The sequence below is a fragment of the Nelusetta ayraudi genome, unplaced genomic scaffold (genome assembly GCF_046127955.1).
Source record: "Nelusetta ayraudi isolate G7.1 ecotype Tasmania unplaced genomic scaffold, CSIRO-AGI_Nayr_v1 ptg000128l, whole genome shotgun sequence".
In the NCBI taxonomy this organism is placed as follows: Eukaryota; Metazoa; Chordata; class Actinopteri; order Tetraodontiformes; family Monacanthidae; genus Nelusetta; species Nelusetta ayraudi.
The window spans coordinates 157,444-174,509 of NW_027466178.1; the positions used below are offsets into that span (position 1 = coordinate 157,444).

The 17,066-nt window shown below is 46.9% G+C and overlaps 3 protein-coding genes across 3 annotated transcripts; 2 read left to right on the forward strand and 1 right to left on the reverse strand.

Annotated features, from left to right (window-relative positions):
- Nucleotides 1–200: 200 nt before the first annotated feature.
- On the forward strand, nt 201–1,707 carry pnmt (phenylethanolamine N-methyltransferase). Its single transcript, XM_076050558.1, has 3 exons — nt 201–416; nt 494–704; nt 1,025–1,707. Exons 1-3 carry the CDS (start codon nt 245–247, stop codon nt 1,461–1,463), a joined length of 822 nt encoding a protein of 273 aa, XP_075906673.1. The 5' UTR covers nt 201–244; the 3' UTR covers nt 1,464–1,707.
- A 1,548-nt stretch (nt 1,708–3,255) lies between these two features.
- LOC142904506 (protein phosphatase 1 regulatory subunit 1B-like) lies at nt 3,256–9,810 on the reverse strand. The gene is made up of 5 exons (XM_076050657.1): nt 9,405–9,810; nt 6,057–6,140; nt 5,538–5,610; nt 3,696–3,815; nt 3,256–3,591 (listed from the first exon to the last, which is right to left on the reverse strand). Exons 1-5 carry the CDS (start codon nt 9,531–9,533, stop codon nt 3,488–3,490), a joined length of 510 nt encoding a protein of 169 aa, XP_075906772.1. The 5' UTR covers nt 9,534–9,810; the 3' UTR covers nt 3,256–3,487.
- A 3,599-nt stretch (nt 9,811–13,409) lies between these two features.
- On the forward strand, nt 13,410–16,911 carry LOC142904489 (neurogenic differentiation factor 2-like). Its single transcript, XM_076050615.1, has 2 exons — nt 13,410–13,651; nt 15,304–16,911. Exon 2 carries the CDS (start codon nt 15,322–15,324, stop codon nt 16,414–16,416), a length of 1,095 nt encoding a protein of 364 aa, XP_075906730.1. The 5' UTR covers nt 13,410–13,651; nt 15,304–15,321; the 3' UTR covers nt 16,417–16,911.
- Nucleotides 16,912–17,066: the final 155 nt, after the last annotated feature.

The following is a 17,066-nucleotide window of genomic DNA, read 5'->3' on the forward strand; positions in this document are numbered from 1 at the left end:
TGTATTAACTGTAACAATAACAAAAAAAAGAAAAAAAGGAAACAACCATGAGACCAGCCAGGCCCAAACCCAGGATCTCTATCTTTGCTTATGAAACCCTGAGTGGATTGACTGAAAACGTGGACGCCCACATGACGGCTCGGATGCAGTGCAGGTATAAAAGGAGTTTGATGTGGCTGCAGAGCTTGTGCATAGAGGCCGGAGACACACAAACACTCACAAACACATACACACACAGGAGGATATGGGGGACAAGGCAGCGGAGAGCGGAGTGGCTGCGATGGCGGCCTGCTACCAGGGGTTTGACCCGTCAGCGTATCTGCAGTACAACTACACCCCGCCGAGGGCCGACTTCCAGCGCAAGGACAGCATCGTGCCGTGGAAGCTGGCCTGCCTGCATCGGGCCTTCACTGAAGGTAAGGAGGAAAGTGGTTTCTCTTCACTTTCTGTCCGTCTGACCTCTGGTGTTCTGTTTTCTTTTTCTTTCCCTCAGGAGACGTCGGCGGCGAGCTGCTGGTGGACGTGGGCTCAGGCCCCACCCTGTACCAGGTGCTGAGCGGCTGCGAGGTCTTCGACAAGGTGCTGCTCACAGACTTCCTGGAGGTGAACAGGCAGGAGCTGAGGCGCTGGCTGCAGGACGGCGGCGGCTCCAGCCTGGATTGGACACCTTACCTGCAGCACGTCTGCCAGCTGGAGGGACGACGGTACGACCGGGTCCCATTAGGACACTTGGTGATCTTGTCTTGTGACCGTCGTGTAACGAGGTGCAGTCAGACAGAAGAGTTCTATTTGATGGTTTACAGAAACAGCATCCCTCCAAATGTTGAATCGATGGAGGCACTAAATTTAAGAATTTCCGAGTTCAAAGATTCCAGATCAAACCCGCAGCAGTATGTCTGTCTTGAGGGTGCGTGTCACCCATCTGCAAAATCACCATCATGCAAAACGGCCAGTTTCTCAGATCGCAGATGAAACTTCAGGTATTTGCCGTCTGTTGATGATGTCTATGCCTTTGCCTCCCAAGACCCTCAGAATGGAAGGAAAAAGCTGCCAAGCTACGTCGCGCGGTCAAAGACGTGCTGCCCGTGGACATTCACCACCCGCTGCCGATTGCCCAGGACGCCCTGCCGCCATCTGGGGCCGACTGCCTGGTCTCCTGCTTCTGCCTGGAGAGCGCCAGCCCCGACCTGGCCACCTTCACCAGAGCTCTGGGCCACATTGGGAAGCTCCTGCGTCACGGCGGCCACCTCCTGCTCATCGGCGCCCTGGGAGAGAGCTACTACTTTGGTGGGCCTGGGGTGAAGATCCCCGTGGTGCCCCTGAACGAGGCCCAGGTCTGCAGCAGTCTGAAGGAGTCGGGCTACACCCTGATCCGGCTGGAGGTTTACACCCTGCCTCAGGACATGAGGGTGGGGGTGGACGACGTGACCGGAGTGTTTTTCGCCAAAGCGAGAAAGGACTGAAGCGTTGCACAAGAGAGTGAGGGTACGAGTACTTCACCGACTTCAGTTGCTGTTTATATAATAGACGACTTGAAATTTTGGTTTTACTGATTCTGTATATTTCTTCTCTGGGAATAAATAATTAAAAAAAGAAAAGGTTGTTAAAATATCAGATGGAGGCTTCTTAGTAAATTCATAGTTTAAAAACCTATACGTATATTTTAAAATTCTATAGTCTACTTTAAAAAGAACAGCTATTCAATAACCGTGTGGATTTGCTGCCTGCTGCATTGTGTCAACCGTAATCAAGTGAATAAAGAATCTATCTAAAGCAGTATTTCCTGATCAGTGTTGTGAAGGTAAATCGTTTTATTTGCAATGACACACCAAATGTTTTCATTTCATTCATCTATGTAATAATGGTTTGTTTACGATACTCAATTTAAAAAAAAAACAAAAAAAAAAAACCTTAAGTCTCATCTACTTATGCAAAAAAGAAAAAATCTACTGAGAAGGAAAAGAAATATCATACAACGGGACTAAACTGTAAGACTTGATTAGGTCCAGCAGATGGCAGTAGAGTGCTACTAACCGTAGACGAAGGCCTGTTAGACTTTATCAATATCGTCACATAAAATAATGAAACCATGGCATTCAAGTCTCTTTTGTCCGCGGTTGGGGAGAAAGTGGAGCAAAACGTGGCTAAACACCGCCCTCTGCAGCTCAAAACAGGAACTGCAGAACCCAAACTGTCACGCTTTAAAGCAGCTCTAGGTAACTTTTCGACCATAAAATGATGATTCCAAACTCAGCAAAGCCATAGATAAACGATTAATAGGATCAATGGTTCCGCCTCGGCAGTGGGATGGGGGGTTGTGCCGGCTGTAAATGCACTGCGTAACTTTCAGGCGCGACCCGACACACTGGACGAACCACTTTATGGCAACGTCACACGTTTTATTTAGAGGCAGTCTTACATACTACTATTACAATTACATAACATTGTAAAATGACGGAACGGAACCCAATAAGTAACCTATATGAAACACGAAGTAATAAAAGTGTTGAACCGTTGCTACGGTTATTGTCGTAGCAAATTTGTAGCAAGCTCGTTACCTAGAGCTGCTTTAAATGTTTTGACCACTATTATGGGTTTATGGCTTTGTCACGGGAATTTAAAAAGAAAAGAAAAAAGAAATCAGAGACCATTTACTACTCGTACTTCTTAAAATCTCTACTTGTAGAACATTTTATTAGATACCCAAATATGATTCTTTTAAATACAGGGTCAAGAATCACTTGGCATCCTGTCACATTGTTGTTTTCTGGTTTATGGTTCCCAACGTATTATCAAAACCAGCTTGAACATGCTAATGTTACAAAAATCCCTGAACCCGGCTGTAAAAATCATCACTGGCAGGATGAGTTGGATGTTATTCCATCTGCTGTTGCTCTGAATCCATCTTCCTTGTAAATTCTCCCCCAAACCGGCACACAAACATCACACTTTACTGTGTGTTGTATATACATACAACATACTGCAGTGAGTCATGCTCAAGGGACGAACCACATCATGAAACAGTCTTACAGCCGGACAAAAGGAGCCAGACGGCTTTGGAAACGTGCACACAATGACGTGCAAACCTAAAACATAAAAAAAACAAAACAAAGCACTGGTGTGAACATGCTTTGGTGGCAAGATGGGAAAAGTAACAAGAAACACATTTTATGAATGAGTTTAATCAGCATGAAAAGATTGTTTATTGACTTGAGAAAATGTTTTTCCTCCCAACCAAAAAAAGGTCCCCCCCCACTCCCACCCCACCCCAGTCCTGTTCCAGTCTGAGCTCAGGTTTAACGTCACCTCGTCAGAGCTCATTGAAATTGTCCATAGACTGTTTGCATCTCCACTTTGTATTTTCCACTCTCAGCTTGTTGCGACACGCACACTTGCGCTCTCGCATCCAATCTGGCTGATGTGCTTTGCATTTTTCTCCCACAGCGGCAGCAGTCCTCCTCCACCTCCTCTTCCACATCTCCCTTTGTCATTCTCCTTTTCTCTCCTCTGTTTCCTCCTCGGCTGTGCGTCTGACCTCACGGTCCGTGGCCGAACTTTGACCCCTGAGGGCTTCGCACTCTTCACTCAGACCTGAGGAGAAAACACAGCAACCAATCAATGGCAAAGCGACCGGTGCTGAACATGGTTGTCTTGAGGAGTGGAGGATTTATTTCTTCTATTTCTGGGGGGCCCACCTGAGTCTGGAACACTCTGCCGTCTCTCCTTCTCCTCTTCATCCCCGGACAAGGACTCCTCCCTGTCCAGGGACGACATGTCCAGGGAGGACAGGTGGGCCTCGGCCATCTTCTGCACAGCTGAGCAAAGCGATCGAGACAGGTTTTTAACGCATCGTAGAGGAGCTGTGAGAAATATTCAGCTTGGTAGACCACAGGAAAAACTTTCAATTATCGCTCTGTACAGAAAAACCAGCGTGAAATCAGCTGGAGAGGCTTCTGTGTGCTGCTCTGCTGCTCCCTCTGATCAAAACACCAAGGGCCAATTCCAATTCCTCCCTTGACTCTCAATCTCAACCCTCGCCCTTAACCTTCAATCTTGGCCCTCAAAAATAAGTGTAAGGGTATCGTGTGACTTAGAAATGGGACACCCCTTAAGTGCAGTTACGTCTTCAGACTGTGGGGGCGGCCCTACTCCAAAGCTATGTCCAGTCTGTCAAGAAGACGACGACGACGAAGAAGAAGGAGAAGAAGAAGAAGAAGACGACGACGAAAAAGAAGAAGTCCTCAGTCGCTACACAACGAGGTATCCAAGTAACGTGAAGCCGGGACCGCCGGTCCGGCTGACAAACATCGTAAAGTTAAAAAAATAAAATAAAATGTTATGCTAAGAAAATAAAATGGTTTCGTAACATTTATATCTTTATTGACTAAGAAAATACTTCCATTTGTAGCTCGCTTTTTTCATCGCCATCTTTTTCGAAGATGTCTTGGCGAAAATACGCAATGCCTTCTGGGTAGCCCTTACTGCCAAGGGTGGTTCCGGAGAATCTCAATATTGAGGGCGATACAGCCCTGAAACTCCTCCCTCAACTTGACGTTCTGAGAATCGGGACAGCACTTGCACTTCGCGGGAGCGCGCATTTTTGAGATTGAGGGTTGAGATTGAGGGTGAAGGGAGGAATTGGAATTCACCTCAAGTCTTCCTGTCTGCATTTAAATCGGTTGGCCTTTCCACGTGGAAGGGCCTCAGGCTTTTAGATTTCTCTTTTTTTCTAAATTCTCCAGGGCTTTTTTTTTGAAGACCTGCTAGTTGAGCCACAATAGCAAAAACATCTGAAAAGTCAGCGATATTTTGGAGATTTTGTCTGACTGCATGACACAAAATTTACAGTAAACTATACATTTTCATCATGTTGCTGTAGCCTATATCAGCTGATATCCTTCATGTACGCTGGTGACACTAATGATACAGCAGCGTTCAAAATTGGTTCATGTGTTGACAATTTGTTATTGAATGCATCAATTCATTTTCATGATAAAAAAAATCCCATTGTCAATTTGAAGATTAGAAAAAAGATTGCGGGGTCAAATTCCCCCCGTGGGAGGATACGACAGATCCATAAATATTCGGATCAAATTGTGATGCGTTGTGTGTTGCTGTGAGTGTGTGTATCTTGATACCACTGCAGTCGGTGTGTATGTGCGAGACCAAGTTGCAGCTGCGAGCCCATCCTTTAATCCAGGATGATCCAGAGCAAAATCACATCTGCCTCTGCTCCTAATCTCACATAATACAGACACACTCACTCACACACCAAACACTGTGGTTTGGGAGACACACACACACACACACACACACACACACACACACACACACACACACACACACACGTCTTCCAAACAGATACAGACCACATGGCAGTTGCCACAGCAGAATTATGGCTTCCAGATTCCTGTGTTTAGTGCCAGTTGTTATGTAAATGTGATGGTTTGTGTGTGTGTGTGGGGGGAGGTGGGGGGGTTGTGTGGAGGGTTAGTGTGTGAAAAACACACAGAAACACATTTTTGGGTTGTGTTTACCCTTTAGTGAGGGTGGCTGGTAGGTCGGCGTGTGACGACTGGTTTTCAGGGCCCCGTTTTCTCCCAGCACCCACTGCAAAGATTAAAGAAACAAAAAACATCCACATTGGGGTAACAAATGTCTCGAAAAGATCAAGTTTGTCTGTTAGATTGATGAGCTCCATCAAACAGGAAGGAAGAAGCTTTTTGGACTGCATGAAAAAGTGCAACGCTTTAGCAGCGCTTAGTGGGAAGGAAGCTTATTTAATTAATGTATGTAGATTCTATTTTTTATATACCGGTATGTATAAAAGTTACACACTGGAAACAAGTAAATCATTATAAAAGTACAAAATACCCTGAGTGTTTTTATCCTACATTTTTTCACCATAATTTAATTCCCCTCTAATGATTTTCCAACCTGCCACTATGTTCCTGATACTCTACTATTCATGTTGCAGAATTGCATGACTGCATCTAGCTGACTTGGTCTCCTTTCCGCATGCAACCGATGGAAGGAGTGAGCAGCGGCTGACCAACCTGCTGAGGGCCGGCGTCTTCCTCCGGCGACGGCGGGTCCGTCAGCCTGAACAAGGTGGCGGGTGTCGGCCGGCGGCGGCGGATCTTAGAGAAGCAAGGAGGGAAAGTCACGCATCAAATGCACATGAGGGGAAAATTTACATTAAAGCTTGAATTTGGTGGGTTTGGCATCATCACATGACAACAAATGGCAATGAGGAGAAACAAACAGGTAGCACAGGCACAGTAACAGTTCAGGCTTTGAATCCTCACTGAAGGCTACATCCTGCCACCATGTGATTGACAATAAAGGTTTTTCTCCAGATTGATGCGACATGAGGATTAAATATTCTAGAGGTCGCATTGATTATTGATCCATATCCATCCACTCTTGATTGAATGGACGCCTTTCAAAATGGCTTTGGATGTGATTTAATGCTCAACAAAAAGTTGATTGATTGATTGATTGATTGGTTGATTGATTTCTAATCCCTCTGTGCACTGTGGCCACTTAAACCTTCACCTGTCTCAATGGCCACTTTAAACACGGAAAAATTAGTGTCAACTATTGTGTCTAGGAGTTGGGAGTCAGATGTCTATGGATTTTTATCGATAAAACGTCTTTTCAAACCCTGGTTACATTTTCAGACTGAATTAAACGGCACCTAAATCTATGCATAACATTCCTCTGGGCTGTGCAAAAGGCTCATAAACGCCTTCAGTCACCATAATCCCAGCTCAAGCTACAACAATAAAAAGGAACAGCCCCCTGTTTGCTGCCTTCACAACAACGGCCGTCGTGTTACGTAAAAAAAAACACGCTCATCCCTCTCTATCTCTCACTCTCACTCTCTCACTATACTCCAACGTGCTCAGGTAGTGAAGTTGCCGCGCGGCTGCAGAGCCAATCACAGCGCAGAATGTGGGCGGGGAACAAGTGGGCAGCTTTCAGTTACTCTGCACGCTGGATTCATACATATTCACCGTTCAGACCTGAGAAGGGAGCACATGGCTGCTGCTGCTGCTGCTGCTGCTGCTGCTGCTGCTGCTGCTGACACAGTTCAATGGGAATCACAGGATGATGTCCAGTTATGAGTTAAAACTCAGTGGCTCCTCAACTTGCCTTACTAAATACTCTGGGTCCTTTTAAAAAGTGCCTTTTCTGTTCCCCCTCTCTCTTACTTGATATTCTAATTTTTCGGGTAGTACCTGTATATATATATATATATATATATATATATACATATATATATATATATATATATATATATATATATATATATACATATATATATATATATATATATATATACATATATACATATATATATATATACACATATATATACATATATATGTATACAATACATATATATGTATATATATATATATTTATATATGTATATATATATATATATATACATACACACACACACACACACACACACACACATATATATATATATATATATATACATATATATATACACACACACACATACATATATATGTGTGTGAGTATGTATGCATGGTTCCCAATCACAATACTGTTGCTGCATCGTCTCCAACCATTTTAGTTCCATTTGTGTGGCCCTGCGGTGTAAACTTGTCCTGGCCATCAGCCGTCCTCGTCCTTGCCCTCGATTCTCTCCTCACTCAGCTAATCTCCCCGCTTTTAATCAGTCAGCATCTTGGCTGATGAAGTGTTTTTCTCCTCGTTTAAAAAAAAAACAAAAAAAAAAAAACGCCCTGCCTTCTGCTGTCTGTCTTTTTTATTTCACCCCCTTGTGAACTGTTCCCCTCTCACACATACGCACGCACACACGCACGCACACACACCTTTCTTCCTGTCCCTATTTGCATGGTACTGTCGCGGCCGTGTTTGGAGAGGACTGCAGAGTCTGGCAGGAAGTTTTCCCACTCCCTGTTGGGACATCGACAGTGATGAGAGTTAAAAATGTTTTTGGCTGCTGTCCAGGAGACTTTTTTTTTCTTTTTAACCTTAACTGAGTCACAATGAAAAGGTGTTGTGGTGGTTTGGCCAAGAGACGCACAACACCGGCAGTGACCAATATCATGAAGGGCTGTTGTTTGCAACAATTATATAAAACACTTTTCAACCTGCAACTTTTTAATCTGTGATGGTTTTCCGGTGACGTGTGATTCTGAGGGGCTTTGCCACTCATTCCGATTCAAGAGCCTTGTTTTTGGTTAAGTTTCCCAATGCTCATGAGGTCCTTTGACATTGATTAGCGGGGAGTTCAGTGGCTCCTCCAAGATATACAGAGTGCAAGACGTGCAATAATCTCGCATACTGAGTTCTGACCCAGTATGCTTTGGATTCACTGCCTTAAAGCTAAATCATAAGCATTGCCACATTTCACTGTACATCCAGTATGAGCGTGTGACAAAGTTCTTGAATCTTGAATCTTAATGGTCGGAACAACACAAATAAAGCATGGACCACTGAGAGGACCCACAGGAAACATTTTTTCTGGTGAATTTTGCATTTGAGCCCCTGAAAGACACAATCTTGTGCTTTAACTAAGCCCCCTGCAACCTCCACGGAAAAACAAAAACATAATTTGGCTCTGCGCTGGCAGAGAAGGTCTGTTTTGAACTCATCACAACATGACCCAGTTCTGGTCAACATTATCAACACGCCTATTCAGCCTAACTGGATCCCGCCTGCGTCGACTGTGCGGCGACTTAAACTGCAGGTGTCCGCCAGCTTTACATAACGCACACATCCAACCTCCATCCATCCCATCTGACACCTGCCTATACAGCGTGACCTCCCGCATTTCCCTTCACGGCTGACGGTATTATTCACCGGCCAAGTAATCTCGTTTTATTGAAATCACAGACTTTATCCCTGACTTCATCCTCCTCCTCTTCCTCCTGCACAGGACAGCGATGGCTCATCACTTTTAAGAGCTCCAGTATGGGTGGTGGTGGGGGAAAAAAAAAAAAAAAACTGAGGCCGCACAGCTCAGCTTAATCCCATTGCTGCCCATACTGTGCAGCCCACAGTCCAATAAACCAAGTCAGAATACTGGAGATTGCAAAATCGCGATAGCGTGGTTATATAACTGTCGCTCAACCCGAAGTGGCAGGGAGGTCAACGCTCCCTCGGCTGCTCGAAAGTCATCGTGAACTAAGTTTGCGGGCACGTTTCAGAGACGTGCAGCTGGGCCCCTGGAGGGGTTCAGGGCCAGGCAGGGACCTGGGCAGGAAGACGGGAATGTTTTAGGCGCTATAAAGGGGAACATAAAGCACTTGTGAGGGAGGTAAACCAACCAGTTGAACCTGCAGACGAACCCCGATAGCCGCCGCCCCACATACGTCCCCGTTTCCATGCCGACTCACCATCTCCACCTGTCGCGGGTCTAGCTGGATCGGAACCTGAGACGGCACCGAGAACTGGATCTTCCTCCTCGGATCCGAATCCGCATCTCGCTCCTTTAGTTCGGCGTCCGGCGGGAGCAGCGGGTCCATGCCGGTCTGCGGCAGCACGGACACGGGTCTCTCCTCCCTCGAACTCCCGTCAGTCAGTCTCGAATGAACCGCCGAATGAACCGCGACTGGTGCTGCCAGTCAGTCGGTCGCTGGTGGTCGCGGCGCCTCGAGTCTCCAGTGCTCCTCCAGAGTTGCGTCTGAAGGGTGCGCGTGCTTCCTCCTCCTCTGCGCGTCCCCTCCCACCACCGCACAGTCCGGCCGTCCGCTGGTATGTCCGCCGCCCACCGCACCGCACCGCACCGCACCGCACGGACCTGCGCTGCGTGATGAGAGCGGTGGGTGGGTGTGGGTGGAGTGTGTGATGTGACACATGGCTGGAGCTCTGGGACGAAGTCAGACACTTTGTCCCAGAGAGGCGGCTGGAAATGTGTCACCAGCTCAGAAGTAGGTCTTCAACTCAGCCCGAGTCTGGAGGGAAGAGAAGAGAAGAGAAGAGAAGAGAAGAGCAGAGAAGAGAAGAGAAGAGAAGAGAAGAGAAGGAGAAGACATTTCTTTCTCTTTTTCTTATACGTTTCTAAATGATGTGAAATTTTGCAGCATGTTGCCTATAAAGCTATTTATTGTCAGTCCAGGTTCCACCCAATGTCAAAGGCTGCATATATTCAAACGATCAACTATGAGAAAAAAATCTGGATATTTTGATTAAGGGGGCGAGAAGTTGTGATATGTTTCGTTTTTTGGGTCGACCAAGAAATACATTGAGTCACGTGCAAGACTCCGTAACCCTTGTTATCAGCCCTTAAGTTGTTGTGCTGGGCTGTGTGTTTTTTGATTGCAGAATATGCATATTTATTCTCCAACACCAATATTCACTCATTATGACCTGGATGAGACTCTGTCCTATATTTTGCCACAGCTGCTTCATGGGAATTTCCATCACAGGTTCTCTCATCCTTGGAGGCACAGTACTGAGAAACATGCCAGTCTGCTCTGGATCCTCCCCACAAGTCAGAAATAAGCTTCAATCAAGAGAACTCTTCCTTCCTCTCGAGGTCGGATGCTGGACTACGCTAACTCTTTCTTTGACCCCTCAACTCTCAAGACCACCTCGCTGTCGATTGAAGGTGTCTTTGAGCCATGTGTGACTTTCTAATATTGCTTTGTAGGGCGAGTCGGTGGTTGCTCTTCCTCTTGTAACCAACCAGGCTTCATCATATGTTCTGCAAACACATTCAGGGCAGCCAGTTGAGAAGCTGATTGCCATGGCAACTGTTTCTCTGGACAGCGCTAAACGTTGGCAGTCGGCAAGAGGCACGCAGATACACTTGTGTCAGTCTGTGTGTGTGTGTGTGAGAGAGAGAGAGAGAGAGAGAGAGAGAGAGAGAGAGAGAGAGAGAGAGAGAGAGAGAGAGAGAGAGAGAGAGAGAAAGAGTTCACGATTTTGCAGTCGCACAGTTTTGAAAAGAGTGAAACGTGCATGTTCAAGTCATCCCCTCATCCTCTATACCTGAATCCTCCTGCACCCAGGGTCGCAGGCGTCTTGGAGCACGTTCATATCAGTGTTTGATATTAAATGTTAACAAAATATGATGAAGGCTGCACACAGAAACAAATACTATTTTTTTTTTTTAAGAAGGACAACGTTACGTCAGTGCAACCTGACGAGCTGTTTACCTTTCTCCCACTCGTTCTGGGTCACTCGCGCCTCACAGTGGAGAAGTTTGAGGTCAAGCAGGTCCCATGGACGATCCGCCTCCCACACGGGTCACCCTGCGCTGGGCTGAACAGGAGAAATGCTCTGGATCTCTGCCATTGTTCCGGGGATGTTTGCTGCTGACAGCAAACTCAGAAGGACGGTCTTTAGGATAAAAAGTGGTGATGTCCACCCTGACAAGAAAACAAAGGAAAAAGAAAAATGGGAGGCCCATCTGTGACTCATTTCGTTCCCAGTTCAACGGTGTCCTTGAAAAAGAAGCTGTTGATATTCCACACCACCACACACACACAGGCACACACACTCACACACACCTCTTGGGAGAAGCATGTTGTGCAAAGTTCCACACAAATGGGATACCTTTATAGCTCTGAGAGGGAGGGAAGAGGAGAGATTTGTTTGCATGCATCACGTGATAAAATGATTTGGGATTAAAATGCACAAAGATGCAGAGAAATAATCTATAGGACTATCAGTACATGACGACAAAAGATGGTGTAATCCGTCCGTCCGTAACCTGGCCGTTTCACATCAGTGTAGTTCTCCTAAATTGGCACTAGATAGCGCCAAAACAGAACATTTGCTCTTGGCATTTCGGTACGGTCCTGAAATGAAATGAAGTGAAATGAAATGAACTGTGTAAAATATGACTTGATCTAAAAAAAAAAAAAAGTGAGGAGGTACAGACAACAATGAATCATCAGCAAATAATAATTGGCCTTGATTATTGGACACTGTACAAAAGGGCCAAATTTGATATGACGAGTATTGCTTATTCTTAAGTAACTGACAAAACGTCACGTGATCCTTTTCCCTTACAAATGCACTGCCAATGACAGGCCACTAGATGTCAGCCACATGTAACCTGGGAAAGTATATAGGCGCGAATTCTCTCTCCTGTCAACTCAACCATCTGCTAAAATGATGTGCGGGAAAATATTCCTAATTATAACAAATAAGGTATTAGTATGAATTGTAGGGTTGTTTTAAAAGCTCACCAACCATTAAAACAAGTCTAGTCTAGGAAAATAGCAAGAAAAACGTTGTTTCCCTCCCTTTTTGTTGCTTATTTTATTTTCGTACTCTTAATCCTTCATAAATATCTTTGTCAATGTCTGACTAAAGGCTGTGGAGGGACTGTATACACACAACATCTGGACCAGGAAAATTTGGTTCAGTCCCTTTAATAGCAAAATGTCATTGTCTAAATTGTGGCACTATCCGTCAAGAAAAGCAAGCCTTTGCACAATGAACCTGCCTTGAAAAAAAATAAACATTTCTATACAGCGAGAGAATGAGAGGCAGCATGTCGGGGTGCGATCCTGACCCCTTTCAAAGAGAGGTGGACGACCTCAAACTCTTTGTTTGGTCCACCAACATTAAAATCTGAAATAAAGCGAACCCCACGAATATGATGTCCAACCTTCCCCTCTGCGTCTCCTCCTTCCTGTTTTTTTCCGTCTGTCTTGTCCTGCCTCATCTCCTGGCCTCGTCCTGCAGTCTGTGCCTGTGCCACCTTTGGCACCAGCCCGCCCACCGGCACCTGTGCCAGGCCTGGCAACCCGAACCAAGACACACTGCTTGGCTCAGTTCAATTGACTCGTTTAGGCAATTGCACCCTGACTCTGATCTTTATGGCGGCTCCCTAATTTATCTCTCTGCAGCTTCATGTTTTGCTCCCACCATTGCCTATAACAATTTCACTGGCAATTGAGTTGTGGCAAATTGTGAATCAAATTTTTTTAAATAAAAACACAAACAAACAAAAAAAAAACATAACTGGACCAGGCAATTCTACAACAACCCAATAACACTGAAGGCCTGTCACTGATAGGATTGCACTGATAATTTCTCCTAAAAGGATTATTTCCCCAAACCCTCTACATGAGATTAACCCCATTTTTTCCCAAAGATGGAGGCTAACACAAGCTGCTTGAATCCAGTGCGGCTTTTTTTTTGTGCCATTCACTCCTTATTCCATTTTCTCTTTCAGCTCGGTGACAGATGGCGAGTCCCTCTCCCCCGGGGGGAAGCCAGTCTCTGTGAATGCGGCCGCATGTCAATCACCGGCTCTCATGTGATGGCTCTTGCCAATGACGTGCCAGCCATATGGGCCTGGCATCAGAGCTGGTATGTAACCCACCCAGTCCTGCCTCAGAGGTGCCACACGGCTCCCTCCGCGCGTTTGGGCAAGGGATAGCAGCATCATCAGCATCATCAGCATCAGTATCAGCACCATCAGAGGAGGGGAGAGCAGAGCAGAGCAGAGCAGACAGAGCAGGGCGGCAGCAGAGGAGGAGGAGGGAGAGGTGTGAGCGAGCGCACAAGCACCAGCGTCTCGCCTGCGCAAGCATCCGTGCGCGGCGTGTGGATGTGATGCCCGCCCGGAGAGAGATGGTGTAAACACACCCGCTCTGCCCCGTCACTGAGTCCCACCGCGGAGGTAGGTGATCGTTTTCCAGGCACTATCAGTCCGATCAGTCAGCACTGAGGACTTGCTCGGTCTTTGTGTGTGTACTGCAGCCGTATCGCGAGGGAAGGAGGAGATAAATGCATCCATCACCATAGACGGGGGCCCCGTGATTTGCCTCTTTTCTTTATCCTCGGTTTCCTTTTTAAATGCACTCATGTGTTTCCTGCACGCGACGTGATCCGGCGGATTAAAATCTTGTTAGTTGTATCGATGATGAAATGCAAAATGAACCTGCAAGATGCATCTAATCAGTTCATCAATCAATTGCCTGCGTATCGGTGCCGCACGCTCTCCACGTGTAGTTTTGCAGTTATTTTTCAATATTTTTAATTTTTAAAATGCGAAAAAAATGAGTTTGGAGGTTTTATTAATGTATTGCTTCATTATAAAAACGCAGATTGTGTGTGTTTGTGCGTGTAAGTGATTGTGTGCGTGTGTGTTGTGCCTGCACGACGCGCGTCAGCGCACTGTGGGGGTAGAATTCTCCATAGAGATACACGGGCTAATTGACAAGGTATTGGTTGGCATTAATTACATTGTGCTTACAAGATTAGGTTGGAAAAAGGCGTCCTTGGATTTCACGCACATCTGCGCACAGATTGCAGAATAGAAAATGCGGGAAGTTCAGGATCAGATTTAGATTTTTACGTGGATTTCAAACTAAATACAGTCGTTGATGACTTGGAAATCTGTTTTGTCTGAATTTTTCGTCATTGTTGTGATCGAAAAAATTAAAGAGAAAAACTTTGGACGTGTGTGCTTTCAATGTCATTGTCAAGTGTAAAATTAAATTCTGGCCTTGCGATCGTGTCATTTTGGCTCTGACTGACCCACAGCAACAAAACAACATCATTTATTAGGCCAGAAAAAGGCGTCCGTGAAATTAAAATACGCTGCAACGATTGAATGATTAACTCGCAGACACACTTGTAAATGTCAGATTTCCCCCCTGCGGCCTGCGTAGTTAATTGAAGGGTCCAACATTGACTCTATGAACCAGAAGCTTTGCACTTCTGATAGAATATTCATTCCCCCAAAATCCTCAAGTGATGTTAAATTCTCCTAGATTGTGTTCATTCTGATGGATTTAATAGGCTGGAGCCTGTGGTCCGGCGCGCGGCCTGGCCGTGCTGGAATTCCTCCAGGTTGGTAATTTATGTGGACGGAGGAGGGACCCGCACTCTTAATGTGTCCCTGGGGGGCCATCAGCACCGCTTCCCGGGCTGAGGGGCACATACCGAGGGACCCTGGTGGAGGTCCAGAGTGGCCCTTTGCTCTACTGAATTATGATCATTAATATTGTTGTTATTTCGTATGCAATCAAAGGTCTTTTTTCCTGGAATAGATTTTAAAAGATAAACAAGGGCGAGATTTTGTTTTGCTTCGCGTGGATGGTTTTTCAATCAGTTATTAGCTCTAATCTCTCTCAGAAACTCAAACGATGCATTTTATCTGGCAACTAAAATTATGCAAGGGAATATTCCCTGACCACAGGTCGTTGTGAATGAAGAATATTTCCTGCATTTCTTCCATCCACGTCTGGGGGGGATTTTGAGGGATTTTGCATACATAATGCTGTGAAGCAGATTCTTCAAGCATCCCGTGCGCTGCTCCTCCTGCAGATTTGCCTGCCACGCACGATGTTGAGCCGCCTGTTCAGCGAGGTGCTGCCGGACGTCCAGAGGCTGGCGGCGGACTGGGTGGATGACGCAGAGGGCGATGACTGCAAGGCCAAGGACGACGGACACGAGCCCTGTCACCTCGGCGACGACGATCTGGACGAGCCGTTGGAGGGCAGCAGCCGCGCCGAGTCCGAGATGGCCGGGGACGACGACGACGACGACGACGACGCGGAGGAGGAGGAGGAGGAGGAGGAATGCGACGACGAGAACGACGGCGGCGGCGGCAAGCCCAAGAAGCGCGGCCCCAAGAAGCGCAAGATGACTCCGGCGCGCGTGGAGCGCTCCAAGATGCGGCGGGTCAAGGCGAACGCGCGGGAGCGCACGCGAATGCACGACCTGAACTCGGCGCTGGACAACCTGCGCAAGGTGGTGCCGTGCTACTCCAAGACCCAGAAGCTCTCCAAGATCGAGACGCTGCGGCTGGCCAAGAACTACATCCTGGCGCTGGGGGAGATTTTGCGCAACGGCAAGCGTCCGGACGTGGTGGCCTACGTGCAGATGCTGTGCAAGGGCCTGTCTCAGCCCACCACCAACCTGGTGGCGGGCTGCTTGCAGCTCAACACCAGGAACTTCCTGACGGAGCCGTGCTCCGACGGAGGCCGCTTCCACATGCCCAGCTCGCCCTTCTCCGTGCACCCCTACTCCTACCGCTGCTCCCGCCTCTCCAGCCCGCACTACCAGAGCGGCGCCGGCGCCGTGAGGAATCACTCCTACGGCTCCGGGTACGAGTCGGTGTACGGCCCGGGCGGCACGTCCCCTGACTATAGCAGCCCGGACTACGAGGGCCAGCACAGCCCTCCGGTGTGCCTGAACGGCGGCCTGTCCGGGAGGCAGCAGCAGGAGGCCTCCGAGTCGGACAGGAACTATCACTATTCTATGCATTACTCCGGACTGGCCACGTCCCGGCCCGGCCACAGCAGTCTCGGCTTTGGGCCCGCGGGGGCGCGCAGCGGGGGCGCGCACTCGGAGAACATCCCACCGTTCCACGACGTGCACTTGCACCACGAGCGGGCGCCGCCCTACGAGGATCTCAACGCGTTTTTCAACAACTGAGCGTTGGACGACCGGTCGACCGGGCGAGGCGTGTCGGTCCGTGTCGTTCGTGTGGCAATCCCGTGACGCGCAACACTGTTTGGGAAACAAGAGCTCGTGAGGGGCCCCGGGTCTCCCACCGCAACCTTATCAACTTCTGTATACTTCTGATGTCACCCCGTACCGTTGTACAAAGTGTGTCCAGTTATATCCTGTATGCAGATTGAGTGCAACTGACCTTAAATATGTATACACACGTGTTATATGACACAAACATAGAAATAAAAGAAAAAAAAAAACCCAAGGGGTTCTTCTAACTGTCTGATGATTGAGCAAAACGTCTAGAACAGAATTAAGCAGGAGTGCGCATTCAGTGTTGTTTTGTTTCTCCTATAAATCAGCAGCAGACTTAACAGTTTGTACACAGTCTGATAATTGGTCTGACTCAATAGAAATGAAAATGTTTAATAAAAAAATTAAAAATGAAAATTGTTTAATACAGCTAAAAAAAAAACACCAGAAAATGTCTACACTAAAATGTCAAAAATATTTCTCTTGTTGTTTGGGAGGGAAAAATATTAAGATTCAGCTTCAGATTGTGCACTCTGCCTTAAGACAAAGGACCAGATATGTAATATGGAAACAGTGATCTTAAACTGGTATTCGGTTTT

Excerpts from the sequence above, each read along its gene's own strand:
- pnmt (XM_076050558.1), top strand. The coding sequence starts at position 245 with ATGGGGGACAAGGCAGCGGAGAGCGGAGTGGCTGCGATGGCGGCCTGC. Across the intron at positions 417-493 it reads GCATCGGGCCTTCACTGAAG|GAGACGTCGGCGGCGAGCTG; the intron begins GTAAGGAGGAAA and ends TCTTTCCCTCAG. Across the intron at positions 705-1,024 it reads TGCCAGCTGGAGGGACGACG|ACCCTCAGAATGGAAGGAAA; the intron begins GTACGACCGGGT and ends TTGCCTCCCAAG.
- LOC142904506 (XM_076050657.1), bottom strand. The coding sequence starts at position 9,533 with ATGGACCCGCTGCTCCCGCCGGACGCCGAACTAAAGGAGCGAGATGCG. Across the intron at positions 3,816-5,537 it reads CCAGCCACCCTCACTAAAGG|CTGTGCAGAAGATGGCCGAG; the intron begins GTAAACACAACC and ends CGCTTTGCTCAG. Across the intron at positions 3,592-3,695 it reads GCAGAGTGTTCCAGACTCAG|GTCTGAGTGAAGAGTGCGAA; the intron begins GTGGGCCCCCCA and ends TTTTCTCCTCAG.
- LOC142904489 (XM_076050615.1), top strand. The coding sequence starts at position 15,322 with ATGTTGAGCCGCCTGTTCAGCGAGGTGCTGCCGGACGTCCAGAGGCTG.